Source organism: Manis pentadactyla, chromosome 7 (genome assembly GCF_030020395.1).
Source record: "Manis pentadactyla isolate mManPen7 chromosome 7, mManPen7.hap1, whole genome shotgun sequence".
Lineage (NCBI taxonomy): Eukaryota > Metazoa > Chordata > Mammalia > Pholidota > Manidae > Manis > Manis pentadactyla.
Genome location: NC_080025.1, coordinates 77,865,815 through 77,882,818, shown reverse-complemented (window position 1 = coordinate 77,882,818; position 17,004 = coordinate 77,865,815). Strand labels below are relative to the sequence as shown.

Below are 17,004 nucleotides of genomic sequence, written 5' to 3'. Positions count from 1 at the left end.
AATGAGACATTTTTTAAAAAGACTTATGAGTATTTGAAAAAAAAAAGTTTAATTTTGTTCCTAAAAATGCACATTAGTTAGCTATAAAACTGAAGAAGCTTTAAAAATTTTTTAATCCCATTGTCAAAAGTATTCCACATTATAGAGCTATTTTGTTACTTAAAATAATGCCTTAAAAAGGTATTTAATAACATAGGAAAATGTCCAATTTAAAGCACAAATAGGGTTTAAATTACAATGTACTTTTATCTATATTTATCTCTCCAGAATGATAATACTCCAAAGTTTTAATAGTGATTATCTGTATTATTAGTTATTGGTGATAATTTCCCTCTTAATTCATTTCTGTATTTTTTAACTTTTTGAAAACAAAAAATTTCAAATATATAAGGTGCTCATTAAAATTTATTAAAAATTAGGGTAGAAAACAACGTAGTTCAATTGCCATTTTAATAAAAATAAAAACATGAATATATACTTATCTATATCTGCCATTCATATATGTAAATTATAATTATTTTAAGAATTTTAATAGTGATTATTTGGTTATTTTTTTGGTTATATTTCTATGGTTATACGTGATTATTCTCTTCATCATTCCTTTTGTAGTTATTTTACTACTGATAAACAAAAATATCCATTATATGTATTAAAATCATCTTTCAGAAGATATTTAATTATGTGGAAAAATGTTCATGGAAACTTTGGTTAAAAGAGGGAAAAGTACATGCAATATATACAATTTGTTCTTAATCTGATAGAAGGAGAAGTATGTATCTTTTATTCACACATATATATATATGAATAGATTTTTAAAAATTTTTGAAAGAGTGTGTCTAAAGTTTTAATTGTGATTATCTATAGCACTATGGATTTGGTTGATAGTTTTCTTCTTTACGCATTTCTAACTATTCAACTAGGAACAATGAAGTCCATACATACAATCAGATATGTACATTGAATTGTATACTTTAAATATGTGCAGTTTATTGTGTGTTGATTATACTTCAATAAAGCTGTGAAAATATATAGTATAAGACTGTGCTGTCCAATAACAAAATAAAAACTTTTCTTTCTAAAAAGAAAAACGGACACTTAAAAATGCAGAATGTTCACTTTTTACTAGCTCAGTGTTCATTTCATCCCATTTATAGGTATGTAGACTACCCAAGACATTTAAAAATATTTCTTCACTGTCATTTGGTACAGTAATGAATTAGCATTTTAAACCAGTTTACACAAATTTGAATCCACACATTCTTTTCTAGGGTTTGAGAGTAGGGGGAGTGGGGAAGACTATTTCCACTTACCAAGATATGTTGGTGATGTAAAGGAAATTAACATCTTGTGCAAGGATCTGACTACCTTGTGGAAATATTTAGCTATTTATTTCATCAAAAGAAGGTGATTTCTTATGACTGATGAACTTAAACAACCAAGCAATCATGATTCTACTTTTCAGAAGGAAATAACTTACTCAGATATTAGAGTCTCTCATTAATATATCCTGTACTTCATTTCAGCAGTAATTTTATTGATTATGTAAACTGTTAAATAGTCCATTGGCAATGCAAAGGTGGCTTTAAAATTAAAAACCTGATATCAATTTAGTTTCCTCAAGCAACTTCAGAACTAAATTAAATAAAACCCTTGATTTGAGGCAGTCAGCTTTTTCTGATAAAGCTTTCAAATATCTGGCATTTTAAAAGTGTGTTCTAGATACATGATAGATGATACTAGATAAAGAATGATACTGTCTCTAATATTTTAATAAAGGAAAATAAACAGCTCTCCTGTGTAGCTGCTCACTAGCTGTCTGGTGGCCAATATTAATATGCGTCCAGCAATATGATGATATATCTGCTAGTCTCACTGAGCTATGTGCAAAGACCTCTTGCACAGAGACTCTTGTATGACAGCTGGCTATGTAGCCTATTCTGCCTCCCTTGAAAAGCTCCCAACTCTAAAACCTAAGCAGCTAATTTAAAAATAATAATGCATAGCACAGGCCTAAAGAATGAATGAAAATATTCATCCTCGAGGCATGTCATCAGTTGGTTATAATAAAAATTGCTTAATTATTTATTAGTAATTGCTTTATAAATTACTCTGGTTTTGCTGAAAGGTATAAACTGAGATGGGAGAGAAGAGCTAGAGTTAAAATTGTCAGGGGACACTGTGGGTAAGGGTTTCATATACCACACAGATGTTTTTTTACTTTATTCTGTAAGTGCTGTGGAAACAGAAGTCTTTGAACAGGGGATTGAAAGGTCAGATTTGTGTTTTCACTGTGTGATGGAAGATGGATTTGAGGAGGACAGGAAAAAAGGCAGGTAGTAGATAAGGTGAAAAACCATGAAAGCCTGAAGTGAAAAATTGGAGTACAGGTGAAAAAGAGGGTGTATTTAAATAGTATAAAAAATATTTAAAAGGTAAAACATGTAGGAAGAACATTCAGAAGGATTTGGTTAATTGAGTGAATATGGGGGCCAGAGGTAAAGTAGAGGAAAGAACTGAGTTTTCTTCTTTGTATAGTGGGGTAGCTAATAACGCCCTTCACTGATACTGAAATCACAGATGCTGAGGCCGATTAGGAGGGGAACCATAAGTGGCTAGCTGACCTACTTTCCTAATGGATACATGCAGTTGCTCAGAAATTTACAAGAGCAAATTGTATGGACAGACATACAATAAATAATGACAGTAAAATTACAGACATAGCTTTCCAACTAAATCACAAAAGGCCAGAAAAACACAATAACCTTTTTATGAAGCTAATGTCAGGGACATGGACAAAGATGAAACAATTAGATTACATTAATTGTATTTGTTATGCTGCAATGGGAATTCATTTACTTGCAGTAATAATGAACTCTGTTATAATGGGCATTCACCTTGTATCTCACCTATTCATTCAGTAGAATGATTTTTTTTTTCCTTTTACAAAGTAAATACACAATAAGACCAAATAAATTCTGATGATTGCCAACAGATGGTGAGGGGCTAAACCTCAGACCATCTGATGTTTTGCTTTTCAGTACTTTCCGGCTGTTCTTTCTACTTAATTACCTTCCCCTCACTTCCTAATCCCTTCCATGTAATTCTACACCAAGATAGGGTCTAGTACTATTAACTTTCCACAGCCTACACTGCTTTCTGGTAAGATATTTCTTTATAGCTGTGTTGCTAATGGATCTAAACAGTCTGGCTCTAGCAGAACCTTTCAATCCTATTTGAACCATGTCTTTGCTCAATTTATTAATTCAGTTTAGTGCTGAGAATTTAAAACTTACTCTTACAGTTTAATCTCATTTCACATCTGACACAATGGATCAACTACCAGTAATTTTACATAATCAAAGAACTATTTTAACTGACCTGTCTTTTAAATCCTTCTCATATGAGACATTTATTTTTTTTTCAATCACTAAAACAGACTTACTAGAGTGATATATGTGTTTCAGTGAGACATTTCCTTTATTACATGAATGCATCTATGCATCTTTTATGAATGAAGCAGAGAAAGTATTGCTTTAGTAGGTATTTTAATGAAATTTTAGGCAAGTGTGTAAAGGCATAAAGGGCAGGATTTCATGGAAGTTCAGAAGGCACCCATGAGGTAATATGGTAGAGACTCTGTATATTTACATAATCCATATATAGATAGATCCTTCTTTTTCTTTTGAAAAGTACATTTTAATGTCCAGTTCAGTGTAAAAGGCTATTTCTGTGCCCTATTCAATAGTCCCTAGTATGATGCTTTACCAAGGTAGACTAATAGAATTCTGTTGATCGACACTCCCTCATTATGGGTGTATTCTTATACTCCAGTCATGTTTAGCAGTAATTTGTTTAACCAAGGATTTGCTCTTTTGATACAGAAAATGCATACGAAAAATTATATATTGTTAAACATTTCTAATAAAATAAGGCTTACAGATATCTATGATTAAAAACAATCACTATTTTTTCTCATCATAAAACTAAATGCTCATTTAAAAATCTTTGAAAAATACAGAAAAATTGTTTTAAAAAAGCCTGACAATACCCATAATCTCATTAGAGATGATGGCTATTAATTTTTTTGCCTACATCCCTTCTGAATTTTTTATGTATATCTGTATAAAATGGGACTTTTAAAACAAACTTGGACTTATACTGTATATAATGTTTTATGCAGATAATCACTACACACATTTAACTAACGTGAATTCTGTTCTGCATGCGTGTAAGAAAGACAGCAAATCAAATCACTTTCTTAAATTTCCCCTTCATTTTGTTCATGAGTAAATGCCCTGGAATAAGATTAGATGGGGGATAGGAATTTGCTGTTTCCTTAATCAGTCTCAATTTCTGAGTGGCTCTTACAGTATGTGCATCTTGCTACAGTGACTGTGACTCTCATGGTAAAAATTCATATTTTTCCTATGACATGGTCTAAATTCAAGCCTACTGTTTTGATGTTCAATCACAGAAATGGTTATCTATTGTAATACTAAGAAGAAAAACTGACGAAGTTATGGTATTTGGTATCCAACTGGGAGAGTTTTGAGGATAATATTAACTACGTGAAATTTTTTTTTGTCATGTGCTGATTTTAAAGCCTATCTCCTGCATGAGACACAACTTTATTATAATCTGCTTGTTTATTTTCATGTGTAGTTACTAATTTCCCCCATATCACTAAATATTATTTGAGAACATTTTTAATAACTGCATTGCGATCTATCATATGGCTGTGCCATATCTACTTTATGCAATCCACTATTAATAGACATTTGGTTAATTTCCAATGTTTTGCTATAAGTAGAGCTATGACAACTGTTGCACCTGTGACAGGACATGAGCATCAGCCATTATTTTTGCACATGTACTGCCTGCTGTTGTAGCCTTTCCTTCTGACATTTTTACCATTTTCCCTCTGATAAGATCCAGGAGAAAGGGGAATGTGATTTCACAGTAACCAACTGGGGATTCCCTTCAATGGAAGAGGAGGCAATAAAACATACATTTTTAGTTCGACCTTTTGGTGTTTTGTGAACATGACACCTGTAGTTCAGAGTGCTGGGTTGGCACTTAGTCATGGGAGCCAGGTCAAAGAGTGTATTTGCTGTGGCTTTTTTGAGAGCTGCAGTGTCCTGGTTCCTTCTGTTGGCTTCTTGCTGCAAACAGCCAAGGCATTTGTCAAAAGTTAGGAGACTTCTGTGGTTCGTGTGCTCATCCTTCAGACTGGCCCTGCTCTCCCCCCAGTGCTGCTCTGGAGGACAGCTATGCATTGTTCTGACTTGGGCAGTGGAAGGAAAACTAGGGTCTCACAGCTTTATGAGACACTCTTAATATCGACTTTGTTGTTCAAAAGTCTTTAGAAAAATCAAGGATTCTTTCCTAGGGTACGTTTCTGGGTGTAGGATAATAACTGGTCAAAAGTCAAAACATTTGTAAGGCTTTTGATACATACTGACAAATACTCTCCAGAAATTTTGTACCAATTTATTCTCATGCCAATTATATATGAGACTGATCTTTTGGCTGAAACACTGTAATTTTAAAAAGAAGCATAGCCACAGACCAGGTAAAGTTTTAATTTGTATTTCTTTAATTACTAGATGAGTTGAACATTTTTTTTGCATGTTTAATAACCTTTTATCTTTTTTTAAAAATCTGGGTTCTTTGTTCCCCACACCCTGCAACACCAAGTTTTTTGGAGCAAGATTTTCTTTTAAGTTTAATGTTTGAAAACTTTGTATTTTACATCTGTATCTAAAAATCCTCAAACCACATGAAATAGGGCACTCTTTTTTTTCAGGAGAAAGAAGTGATAGAAGAGTGTGAGAAGGATAGATAGGCTGTAGACATTCAAATAGAGATGTTGCTTATGGCCTTTCATGCCCCCTTTAAAAATCCCCCACCCATGGCTGCTGATGCCTAGGTGGCTGTGTGTTATACCACATGACTAGTGATCATGGTTGATGGTATGTCTGCTCAGAGGTCACCAGTTAATAGGCTGCCAAGGGATTTATGAACTTCACCAGACTCTCTCCATAAGGAATTAGAATAGCAAGTTAAAAAAATAGATGGCCAATTAATAGTAACTCTGAAAGGGCAAACATGCAGAATATGAATGAACAAGATTAGTGGTGGAACTGTAGAGAAAAGAGTCACAAATTCCAGCTCCTGAGAATACTGAAGCACCTTAGAGAGTCACATTCCAGCCAGCTCCAGTTTCAGCAAGGCTGTTTACTTTTCCTGCTCTTACTTCTCTATGTATGGCCCTGTCACCTGAGCTTCCTTGAGAGGGTCTCTTATTATTTACTATTAAGTGAATGTGAAGAAACAGAAGATTCTGGGGAAAAGTACCTGTGATACAGATTAAAAACTATCTTAGTTATAATCCCATACATATCCCAGCTGTTATTTTTATAGTTATTTCTTTCATTTAATATTTTGTTCACAAAATTATCGAGTATACAGTCTACTTTAGGTATTAGACTAAGTGGTAAGGAGGTACAGAGATAAATCAGACCATCTCTGTTGCCTACGTAGAGATCAATCACACTTTTCTACATAGTGTGGTCTTTCATTACTGCAGATTGTCAGATCAATGGTGACCAACTAGTTGCTAGGCAACTTGAAAAGACAGGAATACAGAGCTGATGCAGTGTCATTCTGTTACGGATTCTTCCTCTAATTGTTTGTCATGAACTGTAAAGGGCCTGAAATTTTCTCTAAAGCTAAGATGTAACCCTCCATAGTTTAATAGATGCTGGCAGAAGACGTTTAACTTCTATGTCATAGACAAAAAGCTATTACAGCAAGGCAAGCAACAGAAGCTGTATGTTTGCTTCAGGTACCCTTGCCCTCAAGTCCCATGGGGATGATGCAGAACAACCCAGGTGGATGTGTCACAACTGAGGAACACCAAGCAGAGAGAACCCCAATCTTTTGTAGTGGGCTGCAGGCGACCTGCCAGGTATTTGCCCTGTAGAGAAACATTATCTTTCTATTCTGAACAGTAACCTGCACTCCACTCTGTAGCGAGGCACTCTCTGTCTCCTACAAGGCTAGTCACTATCACGGTACGACCATCCTTGAAAAGATAATCCAGACTGAAGGGCACTGGTGCCTTTGTTTGCAAGACATTTTGTGGACACATAAAAAAGCAATGGAGGATTGTTGTTCCATCCAGACAATGTTGTTTCTCTGGATACTTCTTTAAAACCATTCAAATTTTTGGTTCTTACTCCTACTACCCTAAGTATCTACTTACACTTAGATTGCCCTATATTCCTCTGTTTTTGCCATATCCTGTTTACTAGATGTATGAGTTCAACTTTTTTTGTTTTATGTATTAGAAACCAACTTTCTCTAACTTAAGCAAAAAAGAAGTGGAAGGATACTGGATTATTTCATAATTCAAAGAACAACCAAAAACCTTGAACTGTTCTGGGATCTCATCAGCTGAAGTCCGTAGACATCTCTGGGGTGCTGCCATTGGCATGCCTCAACTGCAGTGGCTCCCAATCTCTGTCATTCCCCACTTGTAGTTTTAAATTCTCAGAAGAGAGGAGTTGAAAGGCTCAGCTTGGCTGAGGCTCTAACTCTTGTCTTTTCAGTTATGCCCAGGATGGTAGGACTGTAAAAACACAGACCTAGTTAGTCTTGGCTATTCCCAAATTAGGAGGGAGAGTTTCTTGAGAGCTTTGGAAGCCTTCCCAGTTGCTTTCCACTACATCTGGATTTGTTTTAATTGATATTGCATTGCTCAGAAATAGTTATTGTTTGGGACACTGTTCCATTTTTTTTTTAAACCAAATAGTTTTGCTTTGTGTGTCATTTTCTTGGCCATCTTCTGCCAGTTACCAATAGTTTTTTGAAGTCATTTTGTGAACTTATCTAAGACAATTTAGTAATTCAAAAGTTTCAGGTGAATCTAGGTAACCTCTGGTAGTTAAAAGTAGATTGAGCTATGTTTTGTCAATCTTGCTAAAGTGATGTGCTAAAAGTATAGCAAGGCTTAGCCCAAATTTTATTAATATTAAATATTTGTTAGCTAGTTATATATCTCCAAGACCTCTATTTCAACAATGAAAATTTATTTCTAACACCTTTTATACTGATTAATGTATCTCCTGGAATAGCTTTCAGTAATGCTATTTGACATATCAGAGTAGCCACCTCTTAAGCTTGGATTTCCCTAATTAGGGTATTTCCAAGGTTATTTAATCAGTCTTGGAATGTGGATTAATGTTACTTTACTGCCCACATACACATATATTCATGAGACTTCCTATGGAAGTATTTTTAAAGTAATTTACCAGACAGACAATATAATAGGTCAGAATTTAGGTGTTTAGTCATGCACTCATGCTAATTTCCATACTCCTTTGTAATTAACATTCCTCCTGACTGGATTAATTGGGTTTGCAATAAGTAATCACATTTAATACTGCAACCATTCCAAATTAATTGCTCACTTGTTCAATGAGCCATTACATGTTCTCATTTAAAGCAGCTTAGAGAGCCCATGGTTTTAGAACTCTAGTCCTAAATTTGGGGGAGAGGAGCACATAATCATCCAAGAATGTCAATAATATGATGACAGAAATAAGCCAGTGGTTCCCAAACCTTGAGAGTACATGAGAATCACCTCAGTGTACTCACTGAAAATGCAGATATCTTGGCTCCACTCCCAGCAGTTCTGGGAGGTACTTACTGTGTGAGGTCTGGACAAACCTTGAGAAGCGTTGCACATTGTCTTCCTAGAAAAGGCACATGTGCGCACACACTTCCAATTTTACCAGTGACTCTAAGGGAAAGTTTCAGAATCCTGTGGCTTTAGTCTGGTACAATTTTTCTCAAGACTGGCTACATATCACAATAACCGAGGGAGTTTTAAAACAATATTCCAGACCAATTAAATCATAATATGAGTGGTATAGGGTGACTAAACTGCATGTTTTTTTTCCCCCAACCTGGAATGGAGACTAGAGATTTTTCCCAATGTATCAATCTATTTTACTGAATTAGACTCACTTGACAGATACCTAGCAAAAGTGATAACACAAAGAAGCCCAGTTACGCTGTAAATCTTACAAAATACACAGTTTAATTTGTGTATTGGTGAGAAGGCTCATCACTTTTGGCATTGATTTGTCTTTTTCTCTTCAAAGGTTCAAAGGATTTAGTGGACTTTGTACTCTGTTTGATAGATAGCCCTCCCAAGCATGAGAGAAGAAAAGAAGGCTCTTCTTATAATTTATGGCGGCAAAGGTAGTGTTTATTGTGATTTCAGTTGATGAACATCTAAGAAAATATGCGGAACTGCAAATTGACAGTAAGTTCACTATACTTTAATAGCATGCCTAGCAGTAACTAAAAGTATTCATTACGAATAACCCAGAGAAATGGCTAAATGTGCAATTTTCTAGGTGTTATCTGAAGTTCTTTTTTTATTCATTTGATTAGGAACATATCCTATAATGATGAGCAAAGTAGTGGATGGAAACTTTAATTTAGTTGCATTGATAAAGTTTTAAAAATTATTTTATACTTATATATTACAAAGGAAAGGAGACTTGTAATCAGTGATAGAAAAACCATGTCAGAAATAACTATAATCAAAGGTTTTTCAATGTTTCTTTAAAGTGGATCCACTTACATTACTTATATAGACATTCAAAGTACAGGCAATAATAGGTGATTTAATGGTGTTTAAAGCCCTTGAGTAAATTCATAGAGGCCAAGAAATTTCCCAAAGGACATGAATTTAATAATTATGATCACTTCTTTTGCTGATAACTCTTGAGTTAGGACTTGAGTGCTAGAGACAAAGTTTTAGAAAATCAGATTGTGAAGATTAAGTGTCAGGAGTTTGGCTAATTTGGACATGTATGAGTTATAGTCCATTTCTGTAGAAGAACTGGCTTCTAAATAAGCAAAAGGGCTGTTTCTAAGCTCAGAAAACTTTCTAAAATTTGGTGCATGGAATGGCCTAGGGAAGACTGGTTTTGCAAATTTGTTCCTTTTGTCAGAAATTTTACTTTTTTTTTAATGGTTAAGGTGGAATTATTTTTTGTAAAAAATTGAAGAGATTTTCAAGGTTTTAATAAAAGTTTAGTACTTCCTTTCTTGGATTTTGGAGAAGGGCTCACCAAAATAGTGAGAATTTGGAAGTTTCTGGAATCCGTCTGTGGTAGGAGAAACTGAAGAGTAATTGAATTGTAGATGTGCTGTCATTTTAGGCCACAGTTGTCAGAGAAGTTAGTACTTGTGGAAAGGTAGTTACTTTTCTTGGCAATGAAGTTAAGAGCTTCAAGGAAAGACCTAGCCTTCTGGGAATAATGATAGCAGTGGTGGTGAGTGTCTACTCTTTCAAGTTGCTAGGCATTCCTCTTTCTCATCTAACAGTCCAGTGGGTAGAGTCATCACTATCCCTTTTCTAAAAGATGAGGATATGGTGGAGACAGGATTTAAATCCAGATAGCTCTGCTTCTGCCTCATAAGCCCCTGTTCTTTCTGTCACATCCTTGTGTTATTTATTATTCTAGATAATCCTTAAAACCCCTTGCTTAAATCCTGAAGGGTCATTCACTGCAGTTTGGGGCAACATTTGTAGCACTGGACAACTCTTCTCACCCCAAAGGCCATTCTTCTTATGTTTGCCTCCTTGTGATTCCATTTACTAGCTCCTCTGGAGATATATTAAGGATAAATTGTAGAGAGTAAGAAAAAAAAAGTGAGTACTGAGGGCAGGAAGGTGGGCTGCAATGGAAGCAGGAGAGAAGTCTGTGTTTCTGGGGCAGACAGGAAGCAAGCACAGGAAGCCGTTCTATCTTCCCCTCGGAAGTCTTGAGTTTTCATTCCCTGATGGTGTGCATGCGGCAGTTAAAAGACTGGGGTGTTCTATTAACCAGTCAGCAGGGGGAGCAGTAAACTTGAAGCGACATCCCACAGGGAGAAAAGGCCATCCACTCAGCAGCACAGTGGTTCAGTAGGTCTCCTTATCCTGCCTGTCATTAATAGATTCGATTAAAAAAATTGTTCCTGGGTTTTTCCCCCCATGCTGTTTATGGTAAATTAAGTCATTGGACACCAGTAGTAACACTGCTCTAGAAAAAACATTCGCTTCAGTGGTAATAGTTTGTGTTTATGAATTTCTTTAAATATGTAGTGAATTGCAGCTTTAAGGATACCTCTCTAGAACCTATTAGGATTGGTACTTCTAGACAAAATCACTCTTATGTGTAGACTAAGAATAATAGCTCTACTTGGGAGCAACCAGATGAGGGGTAGACATTTGGTTCTATGAGCTGTTTTGAGGGTCCATGTTCCATTTATTGTCCTTACAACCTTGGATGGTGCCAGGAACTGCAATCCCTTTTAGGTTAAAGCTTCTTTTTTAAAGAAGATATAACTAACATGCAAATTTTACCTAAAAGGAATAACTCATTAATCAATCTCCATTATTGAGTTTGTCTATTCCCATTTGAAGAGGTCTGTGGACAAGTTCGTTTTGATGTTGTAAAATACAAGGCTGGGTCATAAAGCATCTGCCACGCCTTCCTAAAGCACAGAAAGGGGATCCACAGCAGGGAAGTGGGCAAACAAATGACAAACCTTTATTTTAAGTTGGGTCAGAGCTGGCTAGTTCTCTCAGGTCTTATGATAGAAGAAGCCACATAGGTTCTGAGTACAAGACCCAAGATGAGATATGAAACTCATGGTTCAGAAAAGCCTAGGGTTTAATGAATAAGTAATACTACTTTTGTGTAGTAGTTCATAACATATTTTTTGGTTATGGATTCCTTGGAATATCTGAAGAAAGTTGTGGACCCTTTTCCAAGAAAAATGCACATACACACAAAATTTAGCACTCTATTTTGGTGCTCTGTCTTCCCCTAAAGCCCATCATGAATCCTTGTTTACAGCAGTCATCTCTAAAATGGGGTGTGGAGAGGTGCATGCACCCCAGGGTGTGTGCGAGATGATCCACTGGACTATGAAATTTTCTATTTGTATTTATTTGCTGTCTTTGAAAGTTTTCTTCTGAGGAGGCTTTGTATGGCACATAATGTATGAATACCATAGTACATCTATAATATTTATACATAGATGAACAAAATTAGTTGTAGGAGCTCACATTTTTACTGTAGAGAAGCATGACTAAATATGAAATAACTACCAATTTAGAGCATGGGGCTAATTAAATTTAAGTTCCAGGTTCTCCTGTCCCTAAATTGAGGGCCTAGGGTAGAAGATCAAATCAAGAGGTGTCTATCAGTTACTAGAAATTTTTGACTTAATCATGACAAGTGATGTTTGCCCACACTTCACTAAGTGCTTGCACACGTGCTCCATTTGGTCCTGCTGGTGGTCTGTAAGGTAGGTGGAGCAGGTATGGTGATGAAATCTCTGAAAGCAGGTATGTTAACCAAATTTTCAGATAACTTAAAAGACTTTCCCAAGGGCTAGTGCTCATAATCCTGGCTGCTGACCACAAATTACGTGCTTGTTTCACTAACCCGCAGGGATAAGTCAATCGTTTGGGGATGTCTGTGGCCCCACAGCTGCACCTGGCTGATCCAGACACAGGGATCAAAAACGTATTTTCACTACTTGACCAGAGGGTCAGGAAGCTGAGCTAACAATTCAGCATTAGCTCTCTCCTGTTGGTACTGTAATACCAACATATTTCAAAATGGATAGAGGGCTCTGGAAGGGTTTAGATACATCTGTGTACAAAAAAGATTTATAATGGCTTATTAAATGGGAGTTTTGAGGTGGCTTCGAGGAAGTGCCAACCACTCTTTCTCCCAAATTTCCCTTGGTACTATTGTCAAAGGCAAAGTACTCATCTAGATGGATTGTTGTTCTGACCCAAAGTGGCATTTCCAACTTTTCTTACATATAATCCAATTTTTGAACTTCCTTTTCAGTGATATTCGGTGGAATAGCAGAAAAAAGTCTTTCGACATTAAAGATAATAAATGTGTTCATCATTGGTCATGTGTCTTTGCTCTTGGCCAGTGCATTAGCTGTATTGATTTTAGAATTTTAAATGACTGTTTTTGCCAGACTTGATTAATGTCTCCTCCCCCCATCTTGGCTACCTGCTCCTTCTCTCTCACAGACAATCTCCTTCCCTCTCACACTGGCACAAGTTAGAGGCAGCTGACCTTCATAAGACCAAGGTTCAGTAAATGTTGTGAGGAGGGTCCCTGGGGCCTGTTGATTAGTGTCAAAAGAGGGTGTTCGTCATGCAAAGGTCAAGCCTTTAGTGCCTTGTCCAGACTCTGGGAACACCCACAGTGGACCTCCTGGCTTGGTAAGTCCCAGGCTGTTCTGTTCTGTGGCTTCCAGAGAAGAAGTGCTTAGCCAGACAAAGGGCTTGAAGGTGAAAGGAGATCTCTGGCAAGAGCTGGCCAGCTCGATCCAAATATCACTGTTACTGCATGAGGCTAAAATTAATTTCCTGAGATTCCCTCTCATTAATTAATAATATCCTCTGCTATCCTTGGAGGATACTTCCTTTAAAACTGTGTTCACACATTATTTTATTCTCCCTCTGCAGCTGAACTGCGAGATCCCTGAGGATGCTGCTGCCAGGTATGTATGGCTTTGTACAGCCCCCTCTGGTGTCCCCCAAAGTGGCTGGGACACCGTGAGTGATACTCTTAGGCTAGGCTTCTCCTCCGTCAGAAAATAAGTGGGAGGGAGGTTGACCATCCTTTCCCTGGAGATGGCTACTCTTCAGGTAGGGTTGTTTCCATTTATTAACTGCTTATTTCTTTTCACATTATTTTGAAGAGTAAATTTGTTGTAAATGACAGAAGTAATATCACTACATTACAGAAAATTGTAGGCATAAAAATCATTCCTGTCATTCCTACATGAATACACCTGCCCTTTTTTATATGCATTTTTATATGCATGTTTAATGTATTTCTAATGATAGTGTATTTGAATATTATATTTTAAAGATTATGATGTTTCATTCTAAGCATTTTTTCTTGTTAAATCATCCTCATAAATGTTATTGTGATTCCAAAACTTTTCCACTATTTTTCTTGTTATTATTTATTAGATACACCATTGTTAATTCCTCATTGGTATTTAATGGATATACCACTATTTATTTCCTCATTGTTGTCTCTCAGATATACCATTATTTATTTGGCTATTTTCTTGAGGTCTCCCACTGATGATTAAATGATTAGGTGACTGTTAGCTTAGGAAATCTGCTTCTTTGAACTCAGTTTGATAAAGGTCATTATCATCATCATCTAGCATAGCTGGGTCACAGTTGGTATTTGGTAAATGTTGGTTTTCTTCCTTCTTCTCTTTTCCCCTTCTTTATGCCAAACTTAGGGTTGTTTCTTATATTGCAAACCTGAGGGTATAGCATATATTTTATCTGGAGATTTCTAACTGCTTATTATGAAAGTTTGCCTTGGCCATTTCAATGAGGATTTCTAATTTGATCACAGGGGTTTAGTTTTCTTTATATCATTTTTTCAGGTATATTGATTCATTCTTTCCAGTCAAAATGTTAGAGCTACGGATTGTGGAAATCACCTTATCCAGTGGTTTTCCAACTGGTGCACATTGGAATTTTGCAGAGTACTTAAGAATACTGATTCCTTACTAATTCTTAATTTGGTAGATGAGAATTGGGAATCTACATTTTAAAAAGCATTCCTGTGTTCTGATTCAAGTAGTAAAAGGACCATAATTTGAAGTTATCATTTGGTTGGTAAACTTTACAAACTTCTTAGTGTTAATGTTAGATTTTTTGTCATGTTCAGTTTTTTTCTTTTAAAACTAATTGAGTCTTGAGATGACTTATTTCAGGAGACAAATATTATAATCACAATTATGTTCTGAACAGGAAGTAAGCTCTAAATGAATCTTAACATTTTACTTGACACATTACTGTGTTTAAGTGTATCAAAGATGTCATTGAAAGGTACAGTGGAGGAAAATGAACTTGATTTGGCAGGTAGGTGTGCATGGTACTATTATCCACAACTGTCTATGCCGATTGACAGCACACACATTACCTCTTAACAGGCATTGTACTCAGTTGCATCAGATTTAAGTGTATGGCATCTTTCCTGAATATTTGAAACTGTTTTAGTTAATAGTATTAATTGTGCATAGCCCAACTTTCAGCCACTGTTTCAAAGTGTTTAATGGATAATAAACCAAAAGGTTCTATGGTCCTCTGCTTAGAGTAAATTTAGGTCAACAATGCCATGTTGCTTAAGTATTATGTATTTTGAGCAAGGCAAATGTTTACTAGTTCAGAGAAGGACTCTTCTTCATATTGTAAATTGGAAAATCAAAACTCAGGGATGAAGTGTTCTAGGTCATTCAGCCACAAGGAACAGAGTCAGAACAGGTCTTCTGGATCCTTATTCTCTGCCATGCCAAACTGCCTTTTTTTGCATAGTTTCTACCTAATGAGAAACACTTAGTCTAATGTCTGGTAGAGATGCTATAGTCCATTCTTATATTGCAAAGAGCATAGAAGCAAGGAATTCTACTCAGTGTTTTCTTTTGGAAAACCAAACATGCTTTATTTCATTTTTTTTCACAATTTATTTAAACATCTCACATATACAAAATAGGTACAATTTAGTTTCTCTGCTTGTCTGAGAAACAAGGCTTCTTTGGTACCATGGAAGAGGATGAAAACAAGGCTGGCAAAGAACAAATGCTGAATTTAAAGGAGAGGACAATGTTGGGCAAAGGATCTGCATACTTTTATTTGGGGGTAAGATGTAAAATAATGATGCTAAATCAAATAAAAAATACAGAATACAGCTCCAAACAGAGGAGTATTTCTTCTCAAAGTCTTCTAGCACCATCAACATTCTTCAAGTATCTGAAATACAATTAATTAGCACCTTTGTGTTTTGAACAAACAGAAGCACCTCAGCTCATCTCTGTCTAGGTCAGCACCTAATGGTGTGGATCACACTCATAGGAAAGTGTTTGAGGTAGTTTTAAACCTTTGGAAGTTTGGTTTTTAAACTTCCCTCTGTGGAAGATATTCAGAAGCCACAAGTGGTGCAAATGTTCATGGTTTTTATTTTATTTTTCAATTTTTATTTTGGTTTTCTTACAAAGGTTGACATTTTCCACAACAGGTGTAAAAGTGTTGAAAAAAATTCCAAATCTTTTGGGGAGGAGAAGAGGGAGAGGGAATTAATTGAATTGTATTGCACAATGCTCTGATCAATCTTTCTCCTTCTCTTTTGCCCACAATTTAAGCAAGTAGATGTGCAGAAGAAATGGAAGGATTCAGCTTTCAGTTAAAAAAGAAGAAAAAGAAATGGCAAAGAGAGAAAGTTTTTTTCAGATTTCTTTTTTTCTTTTAATTTAGGTTGAGTTCATTTATTTGAAACAGACTGGGCCAACGTCCACAATGAAATCTTGGTCAGCACCACCGATGTCCAAAAGTGCAATATCAAGGATAGGCAGGCGAGATGGCTTGTTTGTTTTGTATTCAATGACTGTCTTTCTCCATTCATTTGTCTTTCTCTGTTTAAAAGAGATTTAAAAAAATGTACATAAAGCAATACTATTTCTGCATCTAATATCATCTGAATCTTAGATATTATAAGAATCACTCTTCAGCTTTTTTGAAGACACGTGTCCCAGATCAAGAAGTGTGTCTTTGAAATAGCAGCATCAGGGGTACCTCTAGGGGGAGGTTTCCTACCAGGCTGCTATTTTTAAAAAAAACAAAACAAAACATTTTAATACATATTGCAAGTGCTTTGTTCCTACATTATCATTTTAAGGATGTGTGTGTCATCAGGGAGCCTTGGGTGAGTATATAGTACTGGTATTAGTGAATTTTAATTTTTCTTCAATTTATAGCATATTGTAGAAAAAGGATAAAGAAAAATTAATTGTAGGCCATACTAATAAGTAGAATAAAAGACTCATAGCTATAAATTATAGCTTGGTCCCTTTAAACCTAAAGTAATTTTAAGT

General features: G+C 35.7%; 1 protein-coding gene and 1 long non-coding RNA gene across 2 annotated transcripts in view; one reads left to right on the top strand and one right to left on the bottom strand.

Annotated features, from left to right (window-relative positions):
• The first annotated feature begins 8,642 nt into the window (after window positions 1–8,642).
• LOC130684284 (uncharacterized) lies at window positions 8,643–16,408 on the top strand. The gene is made up of 2 exons (XR_008998491.1): window positions 8,643–9,334; window positions 13,571–16,408. It is a non-coding gene; the product is annotated as an uncharacterized LOC130684284 (long non-coding RNA).
• The window catches only part of COL1A2 (collagen type I alpha 2 chain), a 34,767-nt gene continuing 33,835 nt past the window's right edge, over window positions 16,073–17,004 (bottom strand). The window contains exon 52 of the mRNA XM_036894476.2: window positions 16,073–16,545. Coding sequence (XP_036750371.1) covers window positions 16,399–16,545 — 147 coding nt within the window. The 3' untranslated portion in view covers window positions 16,073–16,398. The remainder of the gene's footprint in view (window positions 16,546–17,004) is intronic.